At 37.7% G+C, this 23,511-nt stretch overlaps 1 protein-coding gene across 1 annotated transcript in view; it reads right to left on the reverse strand.

Annotated features, from left to right (window-relative positions):
- Positions 1-23,511, reverse strand: part of SHROOM2 (shroom family member 2) — a 246,577-nt gene that overhangs the window by 77,400 nt on the left and 145,666 nt on the right. Inside the window, 3 exon segments of the mRNA XM_078146114.1 lie at positions 663-763; positions 2,444-4,985; positions 16,581-16,703. Of these exon segments, the coding sequence (XP_078002240.1) occupies positions 663-763; positions 2,444-4,985; positions 16,581-16,703 (2,766 nt within the window).

Consider the following 23,511-nt stretch of genomic DNA (forward strand, 5'->3'; position numbering starts at 1 on the left):
TGCATCTAATATAAATTAAGTTGTCTTGTTGCAATTAAACAGCTATACTCACAATGTTTTTAATTATAATACATAACATTATAGCATACTACTTTGATGCTTAGTTCTTTCAAATAGCTTTGATCTCTCTCTGGTGTGGCTTTGCTTGTTTCTTAGTTTAAGGCATAAAGTTAACTGATTTTAGAAGTCAAATTTAGACACTCTTCTCTCTTTTGTATTCTGCATCCCAAGTCTTAATTTTAGAGAACTACAATCCAACAACACAGCTGCAGAGTAGAATATTGAAACATTCCTTTAGAAAAGTTGGACATTTTTTTAAAGCATCTAATTGCAGAACAGTAAGTTGGATTTCTTTTTCTGTCTACATACAAATCTCCTTTCTGCACTGAAAATGCAACAGCCATTTTAAGAAGTAAAAATGCCAAAGAAGAACTAGAAACCTTAGCCCTAGGAATTTTCCTGTCATCTATCTTATAGCAAAAGCTTACTGTATTAAAAAAAAAGTGGTAATGTACAGCCTTTTGAAGGCTAGAAATAATACTGTATTAACACCCCATTTTTTGGTTTGGCAAGAGAACAGACATTCCATCTATTTTAACAAAAACATTCACATGAAAGAAAAAATAAGTTTCAGATTAAGCAAAAGCCCCAAATGTACCTACCTCAAAGTGGAATTCCCCTCATCAGGACTGATTTTAGAGTGAATATAATTCCTATCTTCTCCAGAATCATCAGCCTGCCTTCTCACTCCAGCAGAGGGTTCCTGAAAAGGATAACACAGTAAGACATCGAGTCATCAAGTTTCTTTCTTCAGAAAACCTAGTATTATGAAACCTCTCATTTGCGGATTTGCCTTGCTTGAGTATACATGAAGTCAATAATGTTGCATGTCTTCTTGAACTGACTTGGCTTAAAATGTAGTAGTGTGCCATGTGACTTTCCCATCCAGTTTTACAACCTACATCCCTCAAATAACTGAATGCCTCCTCTTCAACCCCCCACTCACAGCCTTATTCTGTTCTGCAAGAAAAATAAAATTCACATGGAAAGTCAACAAACGTTTACATCTAAAATGGCAAAAACAAGAAACCACAACATGCTAAAATTTACTTGAAGGATTCTTTTTGTTTTGTTTTGTTCTTCAGCATTTTAACAAAGACAATTCATAGCTAAGGCTTTTCACATTTCATAGCCACTATTTACAACTCTCTCCAGATTTAGAAAGCATGAAATTCTTAGAGGTCAGCCTCAACTGTTTTGCAAGCTGAATTCAGTTTTATACTCAAATGGCACTATCTTAGAAACAATACGCTCTCAGTCAATGCACTTCCGTCTAGTACCAAGATTCAGTGAATTACAGTTTCCTTTAAATAACCATGCTGAATATTGGCATTAAATTGACTGGTCGTGTTAAGCACAAACCACATCTCTGTTACTCTCCTAAATCTGAAGTTTATTATTTTGAATCAAACAAGGCATAAAGTATAATGAACCCTTAATAGATTCCAAAGGAGTTATTTAGACTGTATTTAATTAGTTTTGTGGGTGGATATGCTTTTAAGAAAATACTGTTTAGTTCAGATTGAAATCTCTCACTATTGAAAGTAGAGCTACCTATTATTTAATTATTCTTATCTACCAGGGTCACTTTTCACCCTCAAGGCAATACTTGATAATATAAATACAGAAAAAGAGAAAGTACCCGTTAAAAAAAATAAAAACAAAAATGTTACACAAATGCAAGTTTCGATTATATTTGAAAGTATTTTTTTTCCTTGAGCCTTAGAAGGAAATATTTTCTTTATTCTTAAGTATGTGTGTTTGTGTCTGTGCATGTATATTCCCACCTCTAGTATGTCTTCTAGTTTTGTAGTTTTGTTTTTCTTTTTCTCCAGCAGAATAAGGCAGGAGAATGAATCAAAAGACTGGGATAAGAGTATGGCCACAAAAGTACTAATGAGATGGGGATGTTAAAAATACAGCACCTGGAAATATATACCTCTAAGTCCTTACTGCTTTCTTTATATGAAGGTCCATTTCACAGGTATTAATACTAATAAAAACTATGTATATGCAACATCATTAATATGGAAATGTTTTGCATGACTACACATGTATAACCTATATCGAATTGCTTGCCTTCTCAATGAGGGGGGCTGGGGAGGGAGGAAGAGAGGGAATTTGGAACTCAAAGTTTAAAAAATGAATGTTAAAAATTGTTTTAACATGTAACTGCAGAAAAATAAAATATTAAATAAATTTTAAAAAACAAAACTATGTGTGTAACAGTAAAATATTTAAATGTCTGTGTACATGAGAATAAATTTAGATATCTATGTACATGAGAATAAATTAAAACTGAAGTTGGTTTCCAAATTTAATTTGATTTATTTCAAGTTAAGAATTAAATGGTTGTTTGTTTGTTTGTTTGTTTGTTTTTTACCTGTTTATAATGTTCAGTAGATGGTGATGACCTGGATCTTTCATGTATGTACTGGGGTTTCTCATGTTGCTCAAGACTGGCATCCAGAATATCATCAGCTGAATGATATCTCCCAGAACTCCTTGCTTCCAAGGGCTTTCTCTGCTCTTTCCAGGAAGCCTGATACTCTGCAAAGGTTCCCAGTCTCTGAGGTTGTTGAGATTTCCCCACTTTTTCAACTTTACTACTGCTGTAGTTCAAGCTCTCTCCAAAAGAAGAAGTGCGTGTCCTTTTTTGATACCACTGTTCTCCTCCCCCGTGTCCATGACTTTTTCTACCCGGTCTATCAGTTTGTTCTTTTGGCAAGCCATAAATGGCTTGTCTTTGGGCAGGCCTATGATGGGAGGGCTTGCTCGTTTCCTCAAAAAACTTCCACCGATCAGCAAAAGAGCCCATGGCTTCCCCTGATGCATTGGGATATTGGCAGGGATGATGGTAATCTCCTGAAATTCCCACCTCATTTATTTTCTCCGGTTCAGAGTAAGACTTCAGCTTTTGTTCTGCTGTGAATCTCTTCCTGCCTCCAATGCGGGAAACATGCTGCATGACATTCCCAGATGTAGATGCCTTGGTCTGGCTCACATCAAAGAAATGGGAGGCACTGTCAGAATCCAGTGTCAACAAGGAGGAAGAACTATATCCGTTAGCCTTACATTCAGGTGATGACTTTGAGTAATGGTCAGCGGAGCTGGGCTCTAAGTCTCGCCGTTTAAAAGAAGTAGCTCTCAGAACTCTGGCTTGGGCTTCTTTTAAATGGTCTTTATAGGTATTACTGAAAGATCCCTCTGTGGTTGTGTTGAAATTCTTGGCTGCCTCTGTTTTCCAGCTGTCAGCATATTCTTCTTCTTCATTTGTTCCGGTCAAGGTAGCTGTGCTTCGGCTTTTCTGAAGTTTTGCTCTTCTCAACTGAATCTCATTCCTTAGGGTTGTTGCAAACCGGTCACTCCTTCGTGTTGGTTTACCAACCTGTGCATCAAATGGTAGTGGTTTCTCTATACTAGCATCTTGACTGTTTTCGGACCTGTTTTTCCCTTCTTGGGCTAAGGAATGCAACATGGGGGTCTTTTGCGGAGAGATTTTGCTACTTTCTTCTTCACCCCACTTAAAGTCATCTGCAACTCTCTTCTGATTGGCTTTCTCAATGTGGCTGGATTTCTGAGACTCATCATCACCAGTGGACCAGCCATCCCCTCCTCTATCCATTGGGTAAGAATCGTTCCTCTCACTGAAATCTATAGAAGACTCATCACAGTGAGGTAGATGGCATTTGTTTTTTTGGCCCATCGTGTTTATGGCAAGATTTTCATGTGGTCCAGAAGACACATCAGTCCCCGTTCCAGACTTCCAATATTCATCTTTGAGAAGCTGCGGCTGGCTGCTTCCCTGAGCTGGTTGTTTTTTGGTTATACAGTAGTAACGAGACTGTCCAGTGTTCTCCATCTTCTGGTCAGCAGCACTATTAATGGAAGCAGGGGCACTCAGTAGCCTAACTTGGGCAGGATTATAGGTCTGAATGTGGTCAGCAGGCAGCTCTTGGTGGCCACCATAATGGACTAAATGTCGCTGTTCCTTAGAGGAATTGGTTGCCCTGGAACTGTGAAAAAAAGTGCTTTCATCACTATATTGGCGCTGATGGTGGTATCCATAAGCCAATTGTGCAAAACGAATGTCTGTGCTGGACAAAGAAGACTGTAGCCTGTCATTACTCCCTGGGTTGTTGCTACGTCTATCATCAGAGGAAAGCCAACCATAGTCCAAGCTGAGATCAGGTTTATAGGTGGCATTATTGGTCCTTTTCCCATCACTCACTCGTATCATTCTTCGCTGCTCATCTACAGTTTCTGATCTCCATTCACTCCTTGGCTGAGATCGGTTGAGAACTGTAAAGTGCTGGGTGCCGGCTGTCTCCAAGTACGCAGGACTCTGAGCTTTCTCATGGCTCTTCGTAGCAGCAAAGCTATCACTACGGAGAGGTGGAGGTGGAGGTGGTGGCGAGGAAGATGCTTTCTTCTTATCAGGAACATGCCAAACAGGCCCAAAACTGGATCTTCCAGAACTAACAAACTTGGGATCAGTATTTTCTTCTAGTCTAGGGCTTCTGCTATTCTCATACTGGAGAGTAGATGGCAAACATCCAAGTCTCTCTTCTAGGCTTTGAATATCATCACTGAAGGACTGGGTTTGTTTGCTGGTCCCTGGCTTTGCTGAGTCCCACAGGCCCACCTTATACAGCATGTTCTCTGTGGAAGAGGCATCAGCCTTAGACAAAGTGTGGTCAGGGGTGCTAGAGGTGGTAGAAAATGAGCCATAGGCAGAATCACGCTTGTTTGGATTGCCTAGGTGGTCGATGCTGCTGTTGGACTTTGCAGCAGAAAGTCGTCCGTAGGAGTATGGCTGGGAAGGGTGGTCCAAGCTGTCCATGCTACCCAGGGAACTGAACTGGTCAGAAGTGCGATGCAGATTTGTCTGATCCCATGAACTCGACAGGTCATGGGATGAAGAGCTACAAAATAAGAAAAGCACCAAAGGGTAATTATTTTTCAGAAATGTTGAAACTTAAAATAAGAGAACAAATATAACAATTTTTTAAAATACTCATATGCAGAGCTGCTTCTATTTGTAAATTTAACAAAGCTGAACCATAAAGGCTCCTGATATCAAAATATAATTGAGTTTTGACATTAAATCTAATATTTCTGAATTACTGGAAGGTAAAAAAAATCTCTGTAGACAGCACAAAAGGAAAACCGTAAGAATTTTCTTTTCCCATCATATGACTCTAATTTTATCATTTGAGAAGAAAAGGAAACACCAACAAAAGAAAGGCATCATGTGTATACTACAAAGGCACCTTGGAGCCCAGCCCAGCCCATCCAGTGTTCAAAGACACTGGAAAGGAATAAAAGCACTACAAATAACCAAACTCTTTTGCCACATTTGTTTTCAATGTTTGGGCTTCTTTGCCATTTTACTGTAACGAGTATGAACCCACTCCGCCCAGGGACCTTATGTAAGTGAAGAGTGGTCAACTCAAATCACTGTCATTGCTAGACTTGCTTAGCAAATATCCTTTTCCAAAGCTAATTTCCAAAAACTAATTAAGTATGGATGTTAATTAATGGGCAGCACATGGGTTCATGAGAGACAGTATGAGAAACCTAGCTCCCTACAGTGTAAGACCCCTTCTGGGATTATTTCCCCACTTCTCACTTATACTAGTAGGTCAGGTCTCCAGAGGACAGCTGACTACTACACCCTAAGAGTTCTATAAGTAACCCTAAGAGCCTAGAGTTTTTAACTACTGTTAGTCATAGGCTTACCACCATCCCCTACCCATTGATTATCAATCACACTTAATTACCTTTTAGAAAAAGTATTTACCAAATAGACATAGCAAGTACAGTCATTATAGAAATAAATCCCTCCCCCTTCCAAAGTGGGGACATATTCCCTTTGCAAACTCAACAACCCCAGGCAGAATAGGTTCAAGCTTAAAATGGTAATAAAATGTATGCTGCTGCTGTTCTGTCACGTCCAACTCAGTGACCCTATTTGGGGCTTCCTTGGCAAAGATACTAGAGTGGTTTGCCATTTCCTTCTCCAGCTCATTTTTACACATGAGGAACCGAGGCAAACAGGGTTAAGTGACTTGCCCAGGATCATACAGCTTAAGTGTCCGAGGCTGGATTTGGACTCATGAGCATGAGTCTTCCTGATTCCAAGCCCAGTGTTTTATCCACAACGCCCACCTACTTGCCCTAATAAGGTGTATACACATAGGGAAATTGTGTGGCAACAGAGTAATTCATAGCTCTTGGTTACTGGAAGTCCTATTCTTCCTTCATAGAGACCTCATGAAATTTCCTATGGGTGCAGTTCTCTGCTCAACTAGGGCTTTTACAGAGTTCTGAAGCTATCTTTCTTTGGTGCATTTAGTTTGTCTTCAATGGCTTAGCTCCCAGTGCAAGCACTGCTATTTTGGGTACCCTGCTACTGACTCTAGATCCAGGTGTTTGGGGGCTGGGCTGTGAAACTCATTCCTTCCCAAGGGCAATTCCCTCTGAGGAGCTCCTTGCCCCTGGACCACCTCTCCACCGATTGGCTTCTGAACCAGTTTTCTCATATGTAACCTAAGAACCCTGACTCATTCTTTTCAACCAAATGCAAGATTCTTCTTGTGTGCCCTCATCTGCTTTTACCTAATGGCCCAAAGCCCTTATGATTCTTTCAAACTGATTCATTCAGACCCAGTTTACATTCGATTGATTGATTGATTTAAAGGAGAGAAATATTCAAATCTCCTGTGATAAATCAGAGTTGACCAAGTGGAAAAGACCTTAGAGATCACCTAGTCTAATTCCCCTTATTTTATAAATGAGGAAACTAAGCACCGCAGAGGTTAAATGGCTTATCTAAGCAGCAGAGCTAAGATTTGAAGAACCCCTTTTCTCTCACTGCAAATCCACAGCACCAGGCTGGCCTAATACTTCAATTACCAAAGAAAATGGTTTCCTCTCTATTTTCTCACCTGTATGTCCCATCAGCCCAAAGATGATCTAATTAGCAGTCAATTACCTACCCTGATACATCTACAATCAACTAAAGGATTTGTCTTTTTATCCATCCATTATTAATACATCAAAATGACGTTAACAAATTGGTTTGAGAATAAAGGAGTAAATGTAGACATAATTTATTAGTTTCTGGCTCAGGAAATTTGACACGCTATGAACTGTTAAAATTGCTAAAACATCCATTAGGCAAGCAAAACTTTTAGGTTGAGAAGTGATAGCTATTTTCGGCAATACAATGATCCAAGACAAGTCTGAAGGACTTATGATGAAAAATGCTATCCGTTCTCAGAAAAAGAAATGATGGTGTCTGATTACAGAATGAAGCATACTTCTTTACTTTCTTTATTTTTCTTGAGTTTTGGGGGTTTTTTTTTGGGGGGGGACTATGTTCTCTTTCACAACATGACTATTATGGAAATGTTTTGCATGGCTACACATGTATAACCTGTACTGAATTGCTTGCCTTCTCAATGAGAAGTGGGGAGGGAGAAAATTTGGAGCTCAAAGTTTTAGAAATGAATTAAATGAATTAAAAATTGTTTTTACATGTAACTAGGGAAAAATAAAATGCTAAATAAATAATTCTAAAAATTAATTTTAAAAAATAATTAAAAAAATAAGAAAGAACAGCAAAAACAAATAAATTTTTAAAAAAGAGAAGTGAAATATTAGTAAACCCATATGTTGTGGATCTTCTATAACTAATGGAGTTCTACATGTGTAATACTGGTTACACAGCAAAATCCTTCATATTTTATAACTGAGATGACTTATAAAATTATTTATTTAAAACAATAACCAATGTTATGAAGATACAGGTATTATCTAAAAGCATCACTAATATATATATTCAGAGAATCTTAGATTTGGAAGGAAGTTCTTAAGCCAATTAGTACTATCCATACCTAAGGCGTGAATCTTCTTGGTAACAAGTTCAAATAAGTAGTTTATCAAGCCTACATTGGAAGATCTCCAGGAACAGGTAAATCACTACTTCCTGAGGTTCACAGTACTATTCTTCACTCTCAGGGCTGAAGCACTTTTGACCCTAGTAATTTTGAGTCTTTCTTACAAGACTCAACAGCCTATTCCATTGTTCTGTGATGAGTTGGTGACTACTCAAGCTTCTTGGGGGAAAAAAAAACCTGTGATTCTATCACTGTTTACGCAGCGAAATTTAGGGTCACAAGGTCATGCCAAAGAAGCCAAAATATGTTACCAGAAGAAAAACATCTACCAGACAAATGATTCAAAGGAGTTAAGGATATCATTTGAATTTTCTAATATTTTATTCCGAGAAAAAAAAATTGTATTTGTTAGAAATGAAACACCATTCCTTCCTTCTTCCAACCCTGTACCTCCGATGCGATTCTGAGAAATTTCCAAAGTAAACAATAAATAATAATAATCATGATTTAATATAAAAGCAGATACACACCAGTTCCCCTAACTGAAAAACTATAAAATGAGCTGTAATGGAGATTGGGTTACTTTAAGTAATATTACCAATGAAATGGAAAATCATCTAATCTTTTCATTCAAGCTGTAATGCTTCTTTGAGAATCTGTATATATTTTCAGAGCTTTCAGTTCTAAACATTACCTTCTCTCATTCCATCTTATATATGTAATCTCATATTTGATCTATTTTTCATTTACCTCACATGAACACTCTGAAAAATGGAGAGCGGATGTTTATTTTCAACAAAGAAGGAAAGCCATTTTAGGCAGCTCTTGAAATCAGACTACTACGACTATGACTACCACTACCACTACTATATCATATATCCAGCAAGTATATAATAAAAGCTCTGTTATTAGTGCAAAGAGTCTGCAGATTCTAAAGAGGATACACTTCCAGAATTTTGAAATTAGGTCATAAAATGTCACCTTCTTAAATTAAAATTAATATTGAATAATCATAGAATACTTGAAGCTATCCAAGAGAGGAAGGCAGAAGATCTTTTAAGAAAGTAGCAGCAGCTGGTGTTCCAGGGAATAATGATGTGTGAATTAACAGGTGCTACCAGATAAGATGGCATCCAGAATCAGAATGCGGAGATGAGTGACTCTTTGCAGAGGGTTGGAGGCAGTCCTAATAACAGATAGGACAGCATGCAGCAAAAATATGACAAAGAATCTCCAAACACTTGTCAAACCTCATGACTCCTTTGCACTTTTGATGATTTACAAAGATACAAATGATGTTGCCAAAAGTAATTTAAAAAACATTACCCATGATTATGAAGTCTTGGGTAATAAATTGAAAAGATCAGAAGCACAAGCAGGGTCTTCCTCGCTGCTGCTTACTGGCAAGCAAGGGCTTTGGAAGAAAAAGGCTGATTTGGAAAATGAATGGCTGGATGAAATGATTATATCTAAGAATAGGATTTGAATTTCTGGATTACAGCTTAAAATATTGGAATGATGGGCTCTTGTCCAGGAATACAATGTACCTGGCTAGGGGTGGTCAGAATGTATTTTTCCAGTTTCATAAAAATATAATCAAAAACGTTTGTAGATGGGAAAAAGGAGGGGAGAAACAGTCAAAGTATATATACACTAAGCAAGACGCTATAAAGAACAAATACAATGTAGAAGGAAGAACAGTAGTAAGAACGCCCATAAATTCAGGAGATAAAATCCAGATAAGGAACCAGCAAAAAAAAATTCATTTCTTCAGATAATCTACAGACATACAAAACATATGTGATAAGGGGGGCAAATTATAGCTCCCAATGCAAGGAGGCAAAAGTGACCTCATAAATGACGTTATGATTAGAGACTTATTAGGATAGGACCCATGCTTGGAATGTGGCTCTGAAGGTGGGTAAATTACTCAAGAAGAGGATCAAAAAAGGGGTTTGGGCCTATAGTAGAATTATATATTAAACAGGGAGCCAACATGGTGGAGTACAGGATAGGAACCAGCTCAACTCTCCCAATATGCCCCTTCAACAACTGTAAAACTATGCCTTAAATCAAATTTTGAAGTGACAGAACCAACAAAAGGTCAGATGGAGACATTCATCCAGGCTAGGACAAGTTAGGAGGTCTGCAGGAGAGGTCTATAATGCCAGGATGGGCAGAGGCCCAGAGTGTGGCCAGAGACCACTTGTGTAGGTGGCCTAACAAACGACGGGAGCTCTCAGCCCAGAGACAGTAAGGGGGGGGACAGACAATTGGCCAAAAAAGATTACAGGAGACCCTTTTCTGGTACTAGGTATCGCTGACACTGATTGGCAATTCTATTGCCCATAAGCAGTTTTGGATTGCAGGTCCAGGAGAGAGAGAGGAGTGTTTGTGGTCAGTCACAAGAGAGCAGGGGCCCTTGGTCATAGTTTCAGGGCCAACAGGAGCACCAGCACTTGTAAATACAGGAGAATAGGGGACCTGGGCACATTTCCATGCAAGACGAGCACTAGTACTTGTAGCTGCAAGGGAGCAGAGGCCCTTCCCAGGTAAAGACCAGAATGGAGAGCAGTGACCACACGTCTTCTAGGATAACACCACCTTGGAAGCACCAAAAACTTGCAGACCCGCAGAACTAGCTCTGAAAACAGCAGTACAAAAGAGTCTGAAGCTTGTCACAGTGCCTCCCCACTCCAAATTAACAAAGCCCAACTTTAACATAAAATTCTAGTAAAGAAATGGGCTGGGAAAATGAACGCACAACACACAATGCTCTTGTAACAAATGAACCACAACAACAAAAAAGAATTTGACCATAAAAAGCTATAATGGCAGCAGGGAAGACCAAGACATAAACTTATAAGACAACAATGTGAAAACAGCTACAAGCAAAGCCTCAAAGAAAAAAGGTTAATTGGAACCAAGGTCACCAAGAATCCCAGAAAGAGTTATTTAAAAAGGGAGGGGGAGAGAAAGAGGAATAAGTTTGGTAGAGGAAAAATTGGGGAAAGAAATGAGTCATAAAAGAAAATTATGATGAGAGGCAGCAAGGTGGTGCAGCGGACAGAGCACTGGCCCTGGAGTCAGGACCACTTGAGTTCAAGCCCGGTGTCAGACACATAACACTTACTAGCTGTGTGACTCTGGGCAAGTCACTTAACTCCAACTGTCTCACCAGAAAAAAAAAATCTGACACAGGAATTAACAGTTTGGTAATAGAGGCACAAAAAAAGAAAAATACTGAAGAAAATAACACCTTAAAAAACAGAATTGACCTAATGGTAAAAGAGGCACAAAAGTTCACTGAAGAAAAGAGTTTTAAAGGCACCATAGGACAAATGGAAAATAACTCTTTAAAAGAGAGAATTGGCCAAAAGGAAAAAAGAGGTAAAAAGCTCAATGAAGAAAACAATTCCTTAAAAATTACATTTGGGCAAATGGAAGCTAACAACTCCATGAGACTTCAAGAAACAATAAAACAAAGACAAACGAATGAAAAAAATATAGAGGAAAATGTGAAATATCTCATTGGAAAAACAAGTGACCTGAAAAAGATACATGAGAGATAATTTAAGAATTATTAAAACCATGATCAAAAAAAGAGCCTAGACATTATCTTTCAAGAAATTATCAAGAAAAACTGCCTTGATACCTTAGATCTAGAAGGTAAAATAAAAATTGAAAGAATGCACCAATAACCTCCTGAAAGAGATAGCAAAATGAGAACTCCCAGGAATATTATAGCAAAATTCCAGAGCTCTCAGGTCAAGGAGAAAATATTGCAAGCAGTTAGAGAGAAACCATTCAAATATTGTGCAGTCACAGTCCAGATTACACGAGATTTCACAGCTTCTGCATTAAAGGAGCAGAGGGCTTAGAATATGATATTTTGGAAGGAAAAGGAACTAGGATTACAATGAAGAATCACCTACTCGGCAAAACTGAGTATAATCCTTTAGGGGGTAAGTGGACATGTAATGAAATAGAGGACTTCTAAAAATTCCTGATAAAAAGACCAGAACTAAAAAAAAAAATCTGACATTCAAACAGAGGATTCAAGAGAAGCATAAAAAGGTAAACATGAAAGAGTATTCATAAGGGATTCAAAGTTAAACTGTTTACATTCCTTTATGGGAAGATGATATATGTAACTCCTAAGAAATTATTAAAACAGAATGAGTCTATAACAAAACAAAAAAATGTAGGGGTGAGAAAAGGGGGTACACAAGGAGAAAGGGAAAATTTTTCCTACATGGAAGAAGTGTGCAAGAGTTTTTATAGTGGAGGGAAAATATAGGGGTGGCAGGCAATGCTTAAACCTCACTCTGATTGGAATTGGTTCAAAGAGGGAAGAACACATGAACACACACACACACACACACACACACACACACACACACACTCTCTCTCTCTCTCTCTCTCTCTCTCTCTCTCTCTCTCAGTTTGGTATAGAAAACTCTTTTATCCCACTGAGAAATAAGAAGGGAAAGGGCTAAAAGAAGGGGACTACATGAGAAGAGGGCAGTTTAAGGAAGACAGTGTTTGTTGTTCAGTCATTCAGTTATGTCAAACTCTATATGACCCCATGGTCTTTGCCCACCGGGTTTTCTTGGCAAAGATACTGGAGTGGTTCGCAATTTCCTTCTCCAATGTAACACCATTTTACAAATGAAGAACTGAGGTAAACTGTAATCAAGTGACTTGCTCAGGGTCACATAGCTAGTAAGTACCTGAGGATGGATGTGAATTCAGATCTTCCTGACTCTAGGCTCAGTGCTCCATTTATTATACCACCAACTGTGCTACAGGAGGCAGTGGTTAGGGACAAAACATACTTTTGAGGAAGGACAGGATAAAAACAGAGAAAGAGTAGGAAAAAGAGAAGAAAACAGGATGGAGGGAAATACACAAATAGTAATCATAACTGTGATATCAATCAGATGAGCTAACCTATAAAAACAGAAGCAGAGAGAAGAATGGATTAGCAACCAGATCCAACAATATGTTGTGTATAAGAGACACACTCAAAACAAAAACACACATACAGAGCTAAAATAAAGGGCTACAGCAGAATCTATTACACTTCAGCTGAAGTAAAAAAAAGCAAGGGTGGCAATCATAATCTCAGACAAAGCAAAAACAGACCTAAATAACAGAAAATCAGGGAAACTACATTTTTTCTAAAAAGTACCATAGACAATGAAGTAATATCAAAAAATTTTACAGCAAGTTTCTTTGATAAGGGCCTCATTTCTCAAATACATAAAGAATTGAGTCAAATTTGTAAAAATAAGAGCCATTCCCCTACTGATAAATGATGAAAGAATATAAACAGGCAGTTTTCAGAAGAAGAAATCAGAGCTATCTATAGTTGTATGAAAAACTGCTCTAAATCACTACTGATTAGAGAAAGGCAAATTAAAACAACTCTGAGGTGCCACTTCACACCTATAAGAAATGACAAATGCTGGAGAGGATGAGGGAAAATAGGGTACATTACTGAATTAGTGATGGAGTAGTGAACTGGTCCAACCATTCTGGAGAACAATATGAAACTATGCCCAAAGGAATACCAAACTGTGCATACCCTTTAAACTAGCAATAGCACGATTAAGTCTATACCCCAAAGGGATCAAAGAAAAAGCAAGAGGATCCATATGTTCAAAAATATTCATAGCCACTCTTTTTGTGGTGGCAAAGAACTGGAAATTGAGGGGATGTTCATCAGTTGGGGAATGGCTGAACAAGTTGAGGCATATGATTTTGATGGAGTACTATTGTGCTATAAAAAATGATAAGGGGAGTAGTTTCAGAAAAACATGGCAAGACCTATATTGAACTGATGCAGAGTGAAGTAGGAACTGGAAGATCATTGTGCACAGTGACAGCAATGTTGCAATTTTCAACTATGAAAGATTTGGCTATTCTGAACAACACAATGATCCAAGACTCTACAAGAATCAGGATGAAAAAATGCCATCTATCTCCTGAGACAGAAAGGATGAACTCTGAGTAGAAATTGCAGTATAATTTTCTCACTTTATTTTTTTTTTGCTTTGATTTGCAATACAGCTAAGATGGAAATGTGTTTTGCATGATTTCACATGCATAATTGATATTATATTTGTTTGCCTTCTCAGGGGTGAGATGAGGGTTGGGAGGGAGACAGACTTAAAATTTAAAAAGAAAAGCATGCCATAAATAAATAAATGAATAGATCATTGATTTGAAATGTTTACATAAAAAAAAAGAATCATAACCAAAAAAAAAAACCCCACAAAGAATTATATATCAAGAAGAAAATTAGGTATCAGAGGAGGGAAAGCAATATTGTCACTGGAGTATACTGTAGACCACCTGGACAGAAAGAACAAATAGATGGTGAATTCAGGGAAAAGATCACCAAGCCTAGCATGGAGGTATAATGATAGTAATGGCAGTGGGAGTAGAGTCAGTTATCCAGACTTTCTCTTCTCCTCCTCCTCTCACTCTGCCAAAAGCAGAGCAACTAATATTTTCTTGGCTTAACTTAATGATAATTTATTCCACTCTTCAAAAGGTGAAGAAAGCAATATGCTATTCTGCTTTCGATCAACAAAGGAATTACAACCAACAAAGAACCAGTTGGTGAAATATCAACGATGGGAACCTTAAGGGAAAGTAACCACTCCACAGAATTTGTGATAGAGTAGAGGAAAGGTGGGAATAATCTAGTATGAATCCTAGATTGAAAGAGAATAAACTGCAAAGGGTTCAATGTAAGGAATGGTAGGATCCAAATATATCTATAGACCAAATCTCTGAAGATAAAATTTAATAGGCATAAATGTAAAGTCAAATGTATTTGGTTCAAAAGATCTCTTAGAAGGCATGGCTACATGGAACTTTATCTGAAAAAGACCTTATGGTTTTGTTGAACTGTAGTCAACAACTGTAGTCAAAAAAATTTCTTGCAACTCTAAGCTATAGAAAGATGTAATCTACAATAATAAAGAGGTGATGGTCTAAGTGTATTCAGCTTTGCAGTACTGTGTTTAGTTTTGGGTGCCACATTTTAGGAAAAACACTGATAAACTAGAGAGTATAGAAGAGACTGACCAGGATGGTGAAGGATCATGCAATCATGCTACCTCAGGTTTCGTTGAAATGCCTTGTGGCACACTGGAAAGAGCACTAGATTTGGAATCAGAAGGACTTGGAATCATATCCTAGGCTCTGCCACTTACTATCTCTGTGAACTTGGGAAAGTCCTTTATCCTCTGGTCCTCAGTTACCTCATCTGTAAAATGGGAGAGCTGGGCTAGGTGATCTTTACACCGCCTCCCAGCTCTGGCATTCAGTGTTTCTGTGAATATTAAAACATAGGGTTTCAGTGTGTCCCTAGCACCTCCTATGAGAAAGGTTGCTTTAATACTAAGGAACTGTACTATCTAGACCAGGCCTGCACAACATATGGCCCACAGCCAAGCAAAAGGATTTTGGGAGACCCATGAAAAACACAGAGGATGTAAAATAGGCCTGCATAACATAAGGCCCATGGACTGCTTTGGCAGCGACAAGCTGTACGTTGTGTAGGCCTGATCTAAACAAAAATGTGTGTGTGTGTGTGTGTGTGTGTGTGTGTGTGTGTGTGTGTATCTTCCTAGGGTAAGGAAGAATTCATGTACTACCATACATTGAAGTATCTATAATAATATTCAATAAATAATGTAGATCTAAAGCTAAAAAGGACCACAGAAGCTGGCTAGTCCAACTATTCTCATTTTACAGATATGGAAACTGAAGCCCAAAGAGGTCTAATGACTTATCCAAGGTCACACAGGTAGTAAGTGCTAAATGTGGGATTCAAACCCAATTTTTCTAACTCCAGAGCCTATGCTCTTTCTACTGCACCAAGCTGCCTTTGTTCCAATTCTATGTTGCCTAAGTAAATTACTTAACCCGTGATTTGGTTTCCTGTGTAACTTTTTATAAATGAGCAGTACTATTTATCTTGTCAGACAGATCTCCCTTTTTTCGGGGTTAGGGGGAGCCACATAATATACCTGTGGCTAAAGAGAAAACCTGAAAATGCTGATATGGACACTATGCTCCCATTAGGCCATCATTTAATATACACTTTCCCTAACTTTGTCAACAGCCCTCCTTTGCATCAGAATAATGCTTGTCTTTGCTAGAACCTCTAACTTGGAAATCCAACACTCACTTAGTGTATATATGGAACAATTAGGTCGGTTATTACAAGGTCAGTGAGCCTAAAAGTCTCAGGAGGATGGTATCACTAGTGTTCTTAACTTGTTTTCCTTAAAAAGAAAAAAAAAGATAACAGAAAAAACTGTATTAAGGGTCTTAAAATAATAAACCTGCCTGATCAACACAAAGACTTTTTGACTCACAATATGAACACAATTAAACTTACAGTTCAGCATGTTAAATATCTTACCAGAAATATTTCAGAATGAGAAATAGTCGATATTTATTTTATTACAACTATTAAAAAGTCAACATGAAAAATTATACCTACATTATTTATTATATAAGATTATGTAATATAAATTTTATACATACATGCATATACGATATGGGGGTGAAGGGTAGGAGGGAATACTTTACCTTGCATGATACCGAGAGTGCCAAGAAGTACAGACATTGGACTGAGAGGAAACAGTGTCAGGATGGCTCTCTGTGAATTTGGTGGCATGCCAAGAATGAGGCCTACAGCCTACATCATTCCTCCTGGAAAAGAACAGGCAACAGTTTGAAATAAAAAACTAATGTGGTTCAATTAAATTAGTTCTAAAATAACATGCCCTGGATAAGTTCAAAAGCTAATAATAAATTTATATAATTTATAAGTCACTCAAGCACTTAGAAAAATATCTGAGTGACAAGATACCTATTCTTAAAATTTTAAATTTTTTCAATCTCCAAATTTATTTCAGCATGAATAAGACATTTAAGGCCTCAAGACATGAGTTTACCTCATTTTCTTGAGTATTTACTGATAGAACATATAGTTCTACCTTTTTCAGGACAACTTTGCAGATATCCTTAAGCAAAGGCATTGGACTTGGTTATTTATATAACCCAGTTACATAGTTTATATTTTAGTCTAAATTTTAGCCAGCTAGTTAGCCAATTTTCACATGGATTAGATAAAAAGATTTATGTTCTTTAATACCTACCAACAAGAATCTTTGAGAGAGGTGATTGCAAGATGCTATTAGCAAAAAGTGCTTTAAAGAAGAGACTATGTTTGAATTACCTTTGTAATACCTTTAGTAATCCCATAGTACTTTCCACAGAGTATAATCTTAATGTGTGGCTTTTGAATGAATGAATGCATGAATGATGTTGGTTACCTATGATAATTTAAGTAGAAGTTCTGAGAATAATAAAACAGCAAACAAAATCTTGAGAATAAGATATAGAGTAAAGAATGACCAAAACCATTTCCTGGCTTAGTCTGACTTTCACCCAACAGTACCATCTCACATTTGGCTAAATTCTTTTAGGCAAAATTCTCCAGGTGTGATGTGAAATATTTCATGTAGAAAGCTCTTGGTGATGCCCTAACTAGAAAAAGTGAGATAAATTTAGCCAAGGAGGGACAGCTTCTGACCACAAGAACGCACAATGTTTGACTTGCTCCATTTCCATATTCAACTGAGCATTATTCTAGAATTTTCTAAGTAACTAAGTAACTTAATGATCAGATTGAAGAAACTTCACTGTGGAAAGTGACCATATTTTTGTACAACTCCCTGTGGAAGCCTTGCCTGGCCCAATGAAAGGCAAAGATCTCAACTTCATCTTTGCAGTCAAGTTAGGGAGAACATAAATTATCCTTTTAATTTCTGAAGAACGTCAAGCAGGCTAACTACGACACAAGCAGAAAAAGATTAAAAAACAAGCACAATACGGACTGAGTCAGTGAATTAGAACATCTGGATGAAGGGAAGGAACAGATGAAGGGACATGGAGGTGAAATATTTTTCACAATTATTTTCAATGGATTGCAGTGAATGAGCAAATCCATCAACACTATGGATATAACAAATTCAGAAGAAAAAAAATACTGTACCTCATAGAGCTTCTCAAAATCTTCATAAGAAAGTTTCTGGCCACATCAATGTCACTTTCAGATGGCATTTTCTCTGCTATAATATCCACACCTCTTTCATCTTCCTAAGCAGCCAACCAATGAGGGAAATAAACTAAACTGAGTTGGAATATGAGGCAAAAATGAGTAGGGAAAAAAAACCCCTCTCACATTTTGGTCAATGAGGCTTTGTCAACAGTACAGTGGGAGTGAAAGGGGTGCAGCTGCTGTATGTTACTAGAGAGGAATGGTGCTGTTTCAATAACTATGCTCAGCCATCCCCCTTCTCAGAGTCCCCCTATTCCTTGAAAAAGTGGCCCCCAAAATCATCTTCTACAATAAAGCTTTTCCTGATTGCTGCCCTACTCCCTGACTCTTAGCAAACTATTTTGATAGAATTACTTTGTATTTGTCATTTAATATGTAACATTTAATAATATTTATATAATGTGCATTATATATTATACGTAATATACATATATAATGTGTATTATATATAACAGCACACTGAGCACTTCATAATTATTATCTCAATTGTGATCCTTACAACAAAACCCTGAGAAGTAAATGCCATTATTACCACCATTTTACAGATGAGGAAACTGAAGCTAACAGAGGCCAACTGACTTGCCTAATGTCATGAGGCCAGATTTAAAGTATGGACTCCAGGCCTAGTGCTCTATCTACCACAACACCTAGCAGCCTATATATATTAACATATATGCATTTGTGATTTCCCACATTAGAATGTATGCTTACTTCAAGTAGGGTTAAGAACAGTGACAGGCAGGTAGCAGGTATTTAATAAATAAATGCGGATTATGGCTGATTGATCTAACTACTCCCCTCCCCAACAAGGGAGTAGTAATTAACATAAAATAATGGAAGTCAAGTGTTATTAATATGGTCACCAAAAGAACAGTGAGAGGGAAAGGAAAGGCATCTAAGAAATCAATCTTTTGCTTTTCAAATGAAGAAGCAAATTCACAGAGATAATTTAATGTCACTTAATTTGCACATTCACAGAAATAAGCATTAGAATATGGATTTGAACCATGTTTTTTGACATCATAGTATTCTTCCCTCACTTTCATTTATTTAGTGCTTTCACATGAGTTATTTCATTTGATTGTTGGAAAATCCCTGTGAGTCAGGCAGGAGGGTACTATTAGCCCTGTTAATAGTAAACCGAGTCTCAGCTTACATGACTGGGTTAAGGTCACACACCTAATAAATGAAAAGGCTTGCATTAGAACTCCCGATACTTAGTTTAAAGGATCACAGGTTTAAGACCTGTATTGACTCCAATACTGATAAACAAAAATTAAGGGACAGAGAAATTATGACTTATAGGTATTCTCATTGTTAGTAAATATCTGAGTCTGAATTTGAACCCAGGTCTTCCTGACTTCCTGAAGTCCAATCACCTATTCACTGTGCCTCCACTTTCTCTGACTGTAACTCTCTCACTGGATGATCTAAGTTAGTCCTTCTATCTTTTTAACGTCCTTTGTTCTCATCCCCTGTGGAACCTCCTTGATATCTTCAATTTCTCCTTCTCCATTGTCTCCCTCCCTTCACCTAGGCATAGGTGTCCCTTATGTTTAAAATAAATGAAAACCTTTCATGTGACCCTAGGGTTGCCCTATTCAGCCATGATTTTCTCTTTTCTTTTGCTAATTCTCTTTTGCACATTCTCAAAAAAAAGTGTCCTAAAAATCTATCACATATCTACTTTTAGAAATGACTGCTGTCATTTATCTAAAATAAAAGACTTCACTAAAAACACTAAAAGGTGTACTTTTGTTTGTTTGTTTTTAGTGAAAACCTTCCCCCTCCTGCTAACTCTGTTACATTCACTATGTACGGGATACCCTTATGAATGTCATAAATTTAGGAACTTTAAAAAAAAAAACAAATAAACAATGCCCAAAAGTAGAAAGATCAAAATTGATACCTACCCTAAAACTGAGAACAGTTATTTTGTGCTTCTGCATTCACCTCAAAACCCATGATCCCTATTAATAAACTTCACAACAGATACATTTACTGAAACATGATCTTTCTTAAAGGAATCATATACATTTTCTATTTCTCCATTCCTTAGTAACATTTTATGCTGCATCAAAACCCATCATTCATCTGGCTTGATAGACAAACACCACTCTGTTCTGAAGTACTGAACTAGGCTACTTTTTTAAAGGGACAAATGGACTCAAGTTCTAAAATCAAGGTTGAAGAAATGGTAAATCTATTTTTCAAAAAAGAATTTTTGTATGGGGGGGTAGGAGATGAGTGTTGTCTTCAAATATACAAAGGCTTGTTATGTGGGAGACAGACCAGAGGATCATACGGACCTTGGAAGTGCCCTACTCCACCCTCTTTTCTCTACTGAAGTTGAGGTCCAGTGGACATACTTAGGAAACATCAGGGGTGGGAAGTGAATCCAGGTCTTCTAACTCTAAAGCTGGTAGTTTTTCCATTAAACCACTTTTACTTGATCCCAGTCTGCAGGATAAAAGGTTAGAAGTCAGAGGGAGACAGGCTTCAGCTCGATATATGAAAACTCTTTTTAACAACTAGAGCTCTGTAAGAGTGTGATATGCTGTTGGAATGGTGAGGGGCATGTTGACAGAAATCATGTCTTAATTGGACTAAATGACCTCTGTGGTTCCCTCTTACTTTGCACTTTTATGTGCCTCTATCAACCCTCAAGATTTATCAAAACAAAGAAACAAACAAAAAAACCTTGGGGGTTGAGCCTTAGACTTTGTAAGCAAAGGTAAAGTTGTAAGTGTTTAAAAACAGATAAAATGTATCACTCCCCTCCACAATAAATCCAAAGTAAAGTCATATGAGATTTACTCATTTTGAGAATTTAAGTCTTGGCCTTTCAAAGAGAAAATAACATGTGACATGACTACTAAAAATGGCATATATCATGTTCTAAAGGAGCTCCAGAGAACACCAGATTTACTTGTCCTCTTTTAAACACAACTTGTCTTTGTGGAGCCTTACGTAAAATAGGAAACATATTATCACTGGGAAAGTAGGTTTCGGGGTTAGTCTGAATTCTGGGAAAACATAAAAATGTCTGTTGAACAAAGGCACTAAAACAAGTCAGGAACATGTCAGAAATAAGACCTCTCTGGTACTCACATAATTCTAGAAGTTCTTAATATTGACATACAGCTAGGCATGTATGACGAAATTCAAGTTAGAGATAGAAGTTGGTACTAGAATAAAAGCTTCCCACCATGTTCAAGGATAGCCCCACTATTGTCTTTGTTTAGCACCTTAGTCAAAAGCCTTGATGATGAAATTTTAGCTATCCATTTGACTACTGGTCTTTAAATTTTAAGTTTGGGCACGAGATCATTTAGCATGATACAGAGAGAAGATCAATGAATCAAAGGTCCCGTGGAAGGAACTTCAGAGCCATCTGCCTCAAATGGTGCCTCATTCAGAATTCTTTTTTCAAAGTCACTGGCAAGACGCCATATAGCCTCTGTCTGAAGCTCTCCAGTGAAGAGGAAACTATTATATCCCAAAGCTCATTCCAGTCTCAGATAGCTCTAAACTATAGGCCAAACTTCCTAATATGAAGTCAAAATCTGCCTATTCTAGTTTTGTCTTCAGGGACCATGATTCTATACTTATAGCTTCTCTAGCTGGAAGAAGCCTCAGAAACCATCTAGCTTAATCCCTTAATTTAAAGGTAAGGTTAAATGGCTTACCTAAAATTAGATGGTAGTACCAGAAGAAGGTCTTGAATCCAAGTCCTTTGTATTCCTATCTAGGGTTCTTTCCACTTTACCAGGCTGCCACCAATGTCTAATTTCTCTTACACATGATGGCTCACCAATCTGAAGATGGTTATTTCTTTCTCAAAAGTCTTTTCTTCTCAAGGTTAAATATTCCCAGCTGCTTCAATAGCTACTTTTATGACATGTTCTCCAGCCTTCTCACAATACTGCATGTCCTATTCTGGACATGCTCTGCCTTCGTCTATATTCTTTCCAAAATGAAATGTCCAAAACTGGACACAGCCTGCTACTTGAACTTGTAACTAGACCAAGACAGAGTAAGTACAACTAGCATTTGCCTTTTCCTGGACAATATACTTCCTTCACTACAGCCTAGGTCAACATGTCCCCCTCTTTCCCTCCCCCAAGATGCTGTGTGACATTGATGATTCAAATTGAATTCTTGGGGGCAGCTAGGTGGGGCAGGGGATAGATCCGGCCTCAGACCAAATACTTGACACTTATTAGCTGTGTGACCCTGGACAAGTCACTTAACCCCAACTGCCAAAAAAAAAAACAATAATAATAATAATAACAAATTGAATTCTTACTGGGCCAAAATGTTAAGCTCTTTTTTACATAACTGCCAGGACTCTTCTATCTTACATTCGTGAAGTTGATCTTTTGAACCTAAGATTTTCTGTGTATCCTTGTTGAATTTCTCCTTGTTTGATTTGGACCCATTTTTTTTTCCCAGCTTGTCAACATCTTTTTGGCTTCTGATTGTTATTTACATTAATGTCTTCTGGAAAGCATAACTTCCTTGTTTCCTCTAAGTCACTGATAAAAATATTAAATAATACAGGGGAAAGGGCAAATTTTTGGGGCTCTACCTGAAAGACTTCCCTCCAAACTACTCATGAATGAGGACTCTTTCATTCACCAGTTCCAATTTTAGCTAATTATACTATCAGCTAGCCCTGGTATCTCCATCTTTTCCACAAGAACATGAAAGAATCTATCAAATACTGTCACAGTCTAAGTATGTGATGCCCACAGCCTTCTTCTAGATGACAAAATTAATTACCCTATCAGAAAAAAGTAAAAAAATAAAGTTAGTGCAGCATGACCTGTTTTTGAAGAAACTAAGTAAGTAGTAAACGACAAAATCAGGATTTCACAGGATCCTAGACATAGAGCTGGAAGGGACCTTCAGGATTTTATAGTGGTCATCACTTCCCTCTCCAAATGCTTTCAATGCTGTTGCTGTTGTTCAGTTGTTGTTTAGTTGTGTCCGACTCTTCATGATCCCATTTGGGGTTTTCTTGGCAAAGATACAGGAGTGGTTTACCATTTCCTTCTCCAGCTCATTTTACAAATGAGGAAACTGAGGCAAACAGGGTTAAGTGACTTGCCCAGGGTCACACAGATATTAAAGATATGAGACCAGATTTTAACTCAGGAAGACAAATCTTCCTAACTCCAGCCCTGGCGTTCTATCCACTGTGACACCCAGCTGCCCTAAATGCTTTCAAGCCATACTTTTAATAAAAGTGTTCTAGAATTTTTTTCCCAGAAAAAGAAGCCAATCTCCCTACCCTACACGCTACAGAATCCCATTTTGCCTTTTTTTGAGAATCAGGACACTGTTTGCCTTTCTTGTCTTGAAGCAACTATCCTCTTCCAATACTAGGTC

The sequence above is a fragment of the Phascolarctos cinereus genome, unplaced genomic scaffold, assembly GCF_003287225.1.
Source record: "Phascolarctos cinereus isolate Bilbo 61053 unplaced genomic scaffold, phaCin_HiC Scaffold_726;HRSCAF=1367, whole genome shotgun sequence".
NCBI classification, from domain to species: Eukaryota; Metazoa; Chordata; class Mammalia; order Diprotodontia; family Phascolarctidae; genus Phascolarctos; species Phascolarctos cinereus.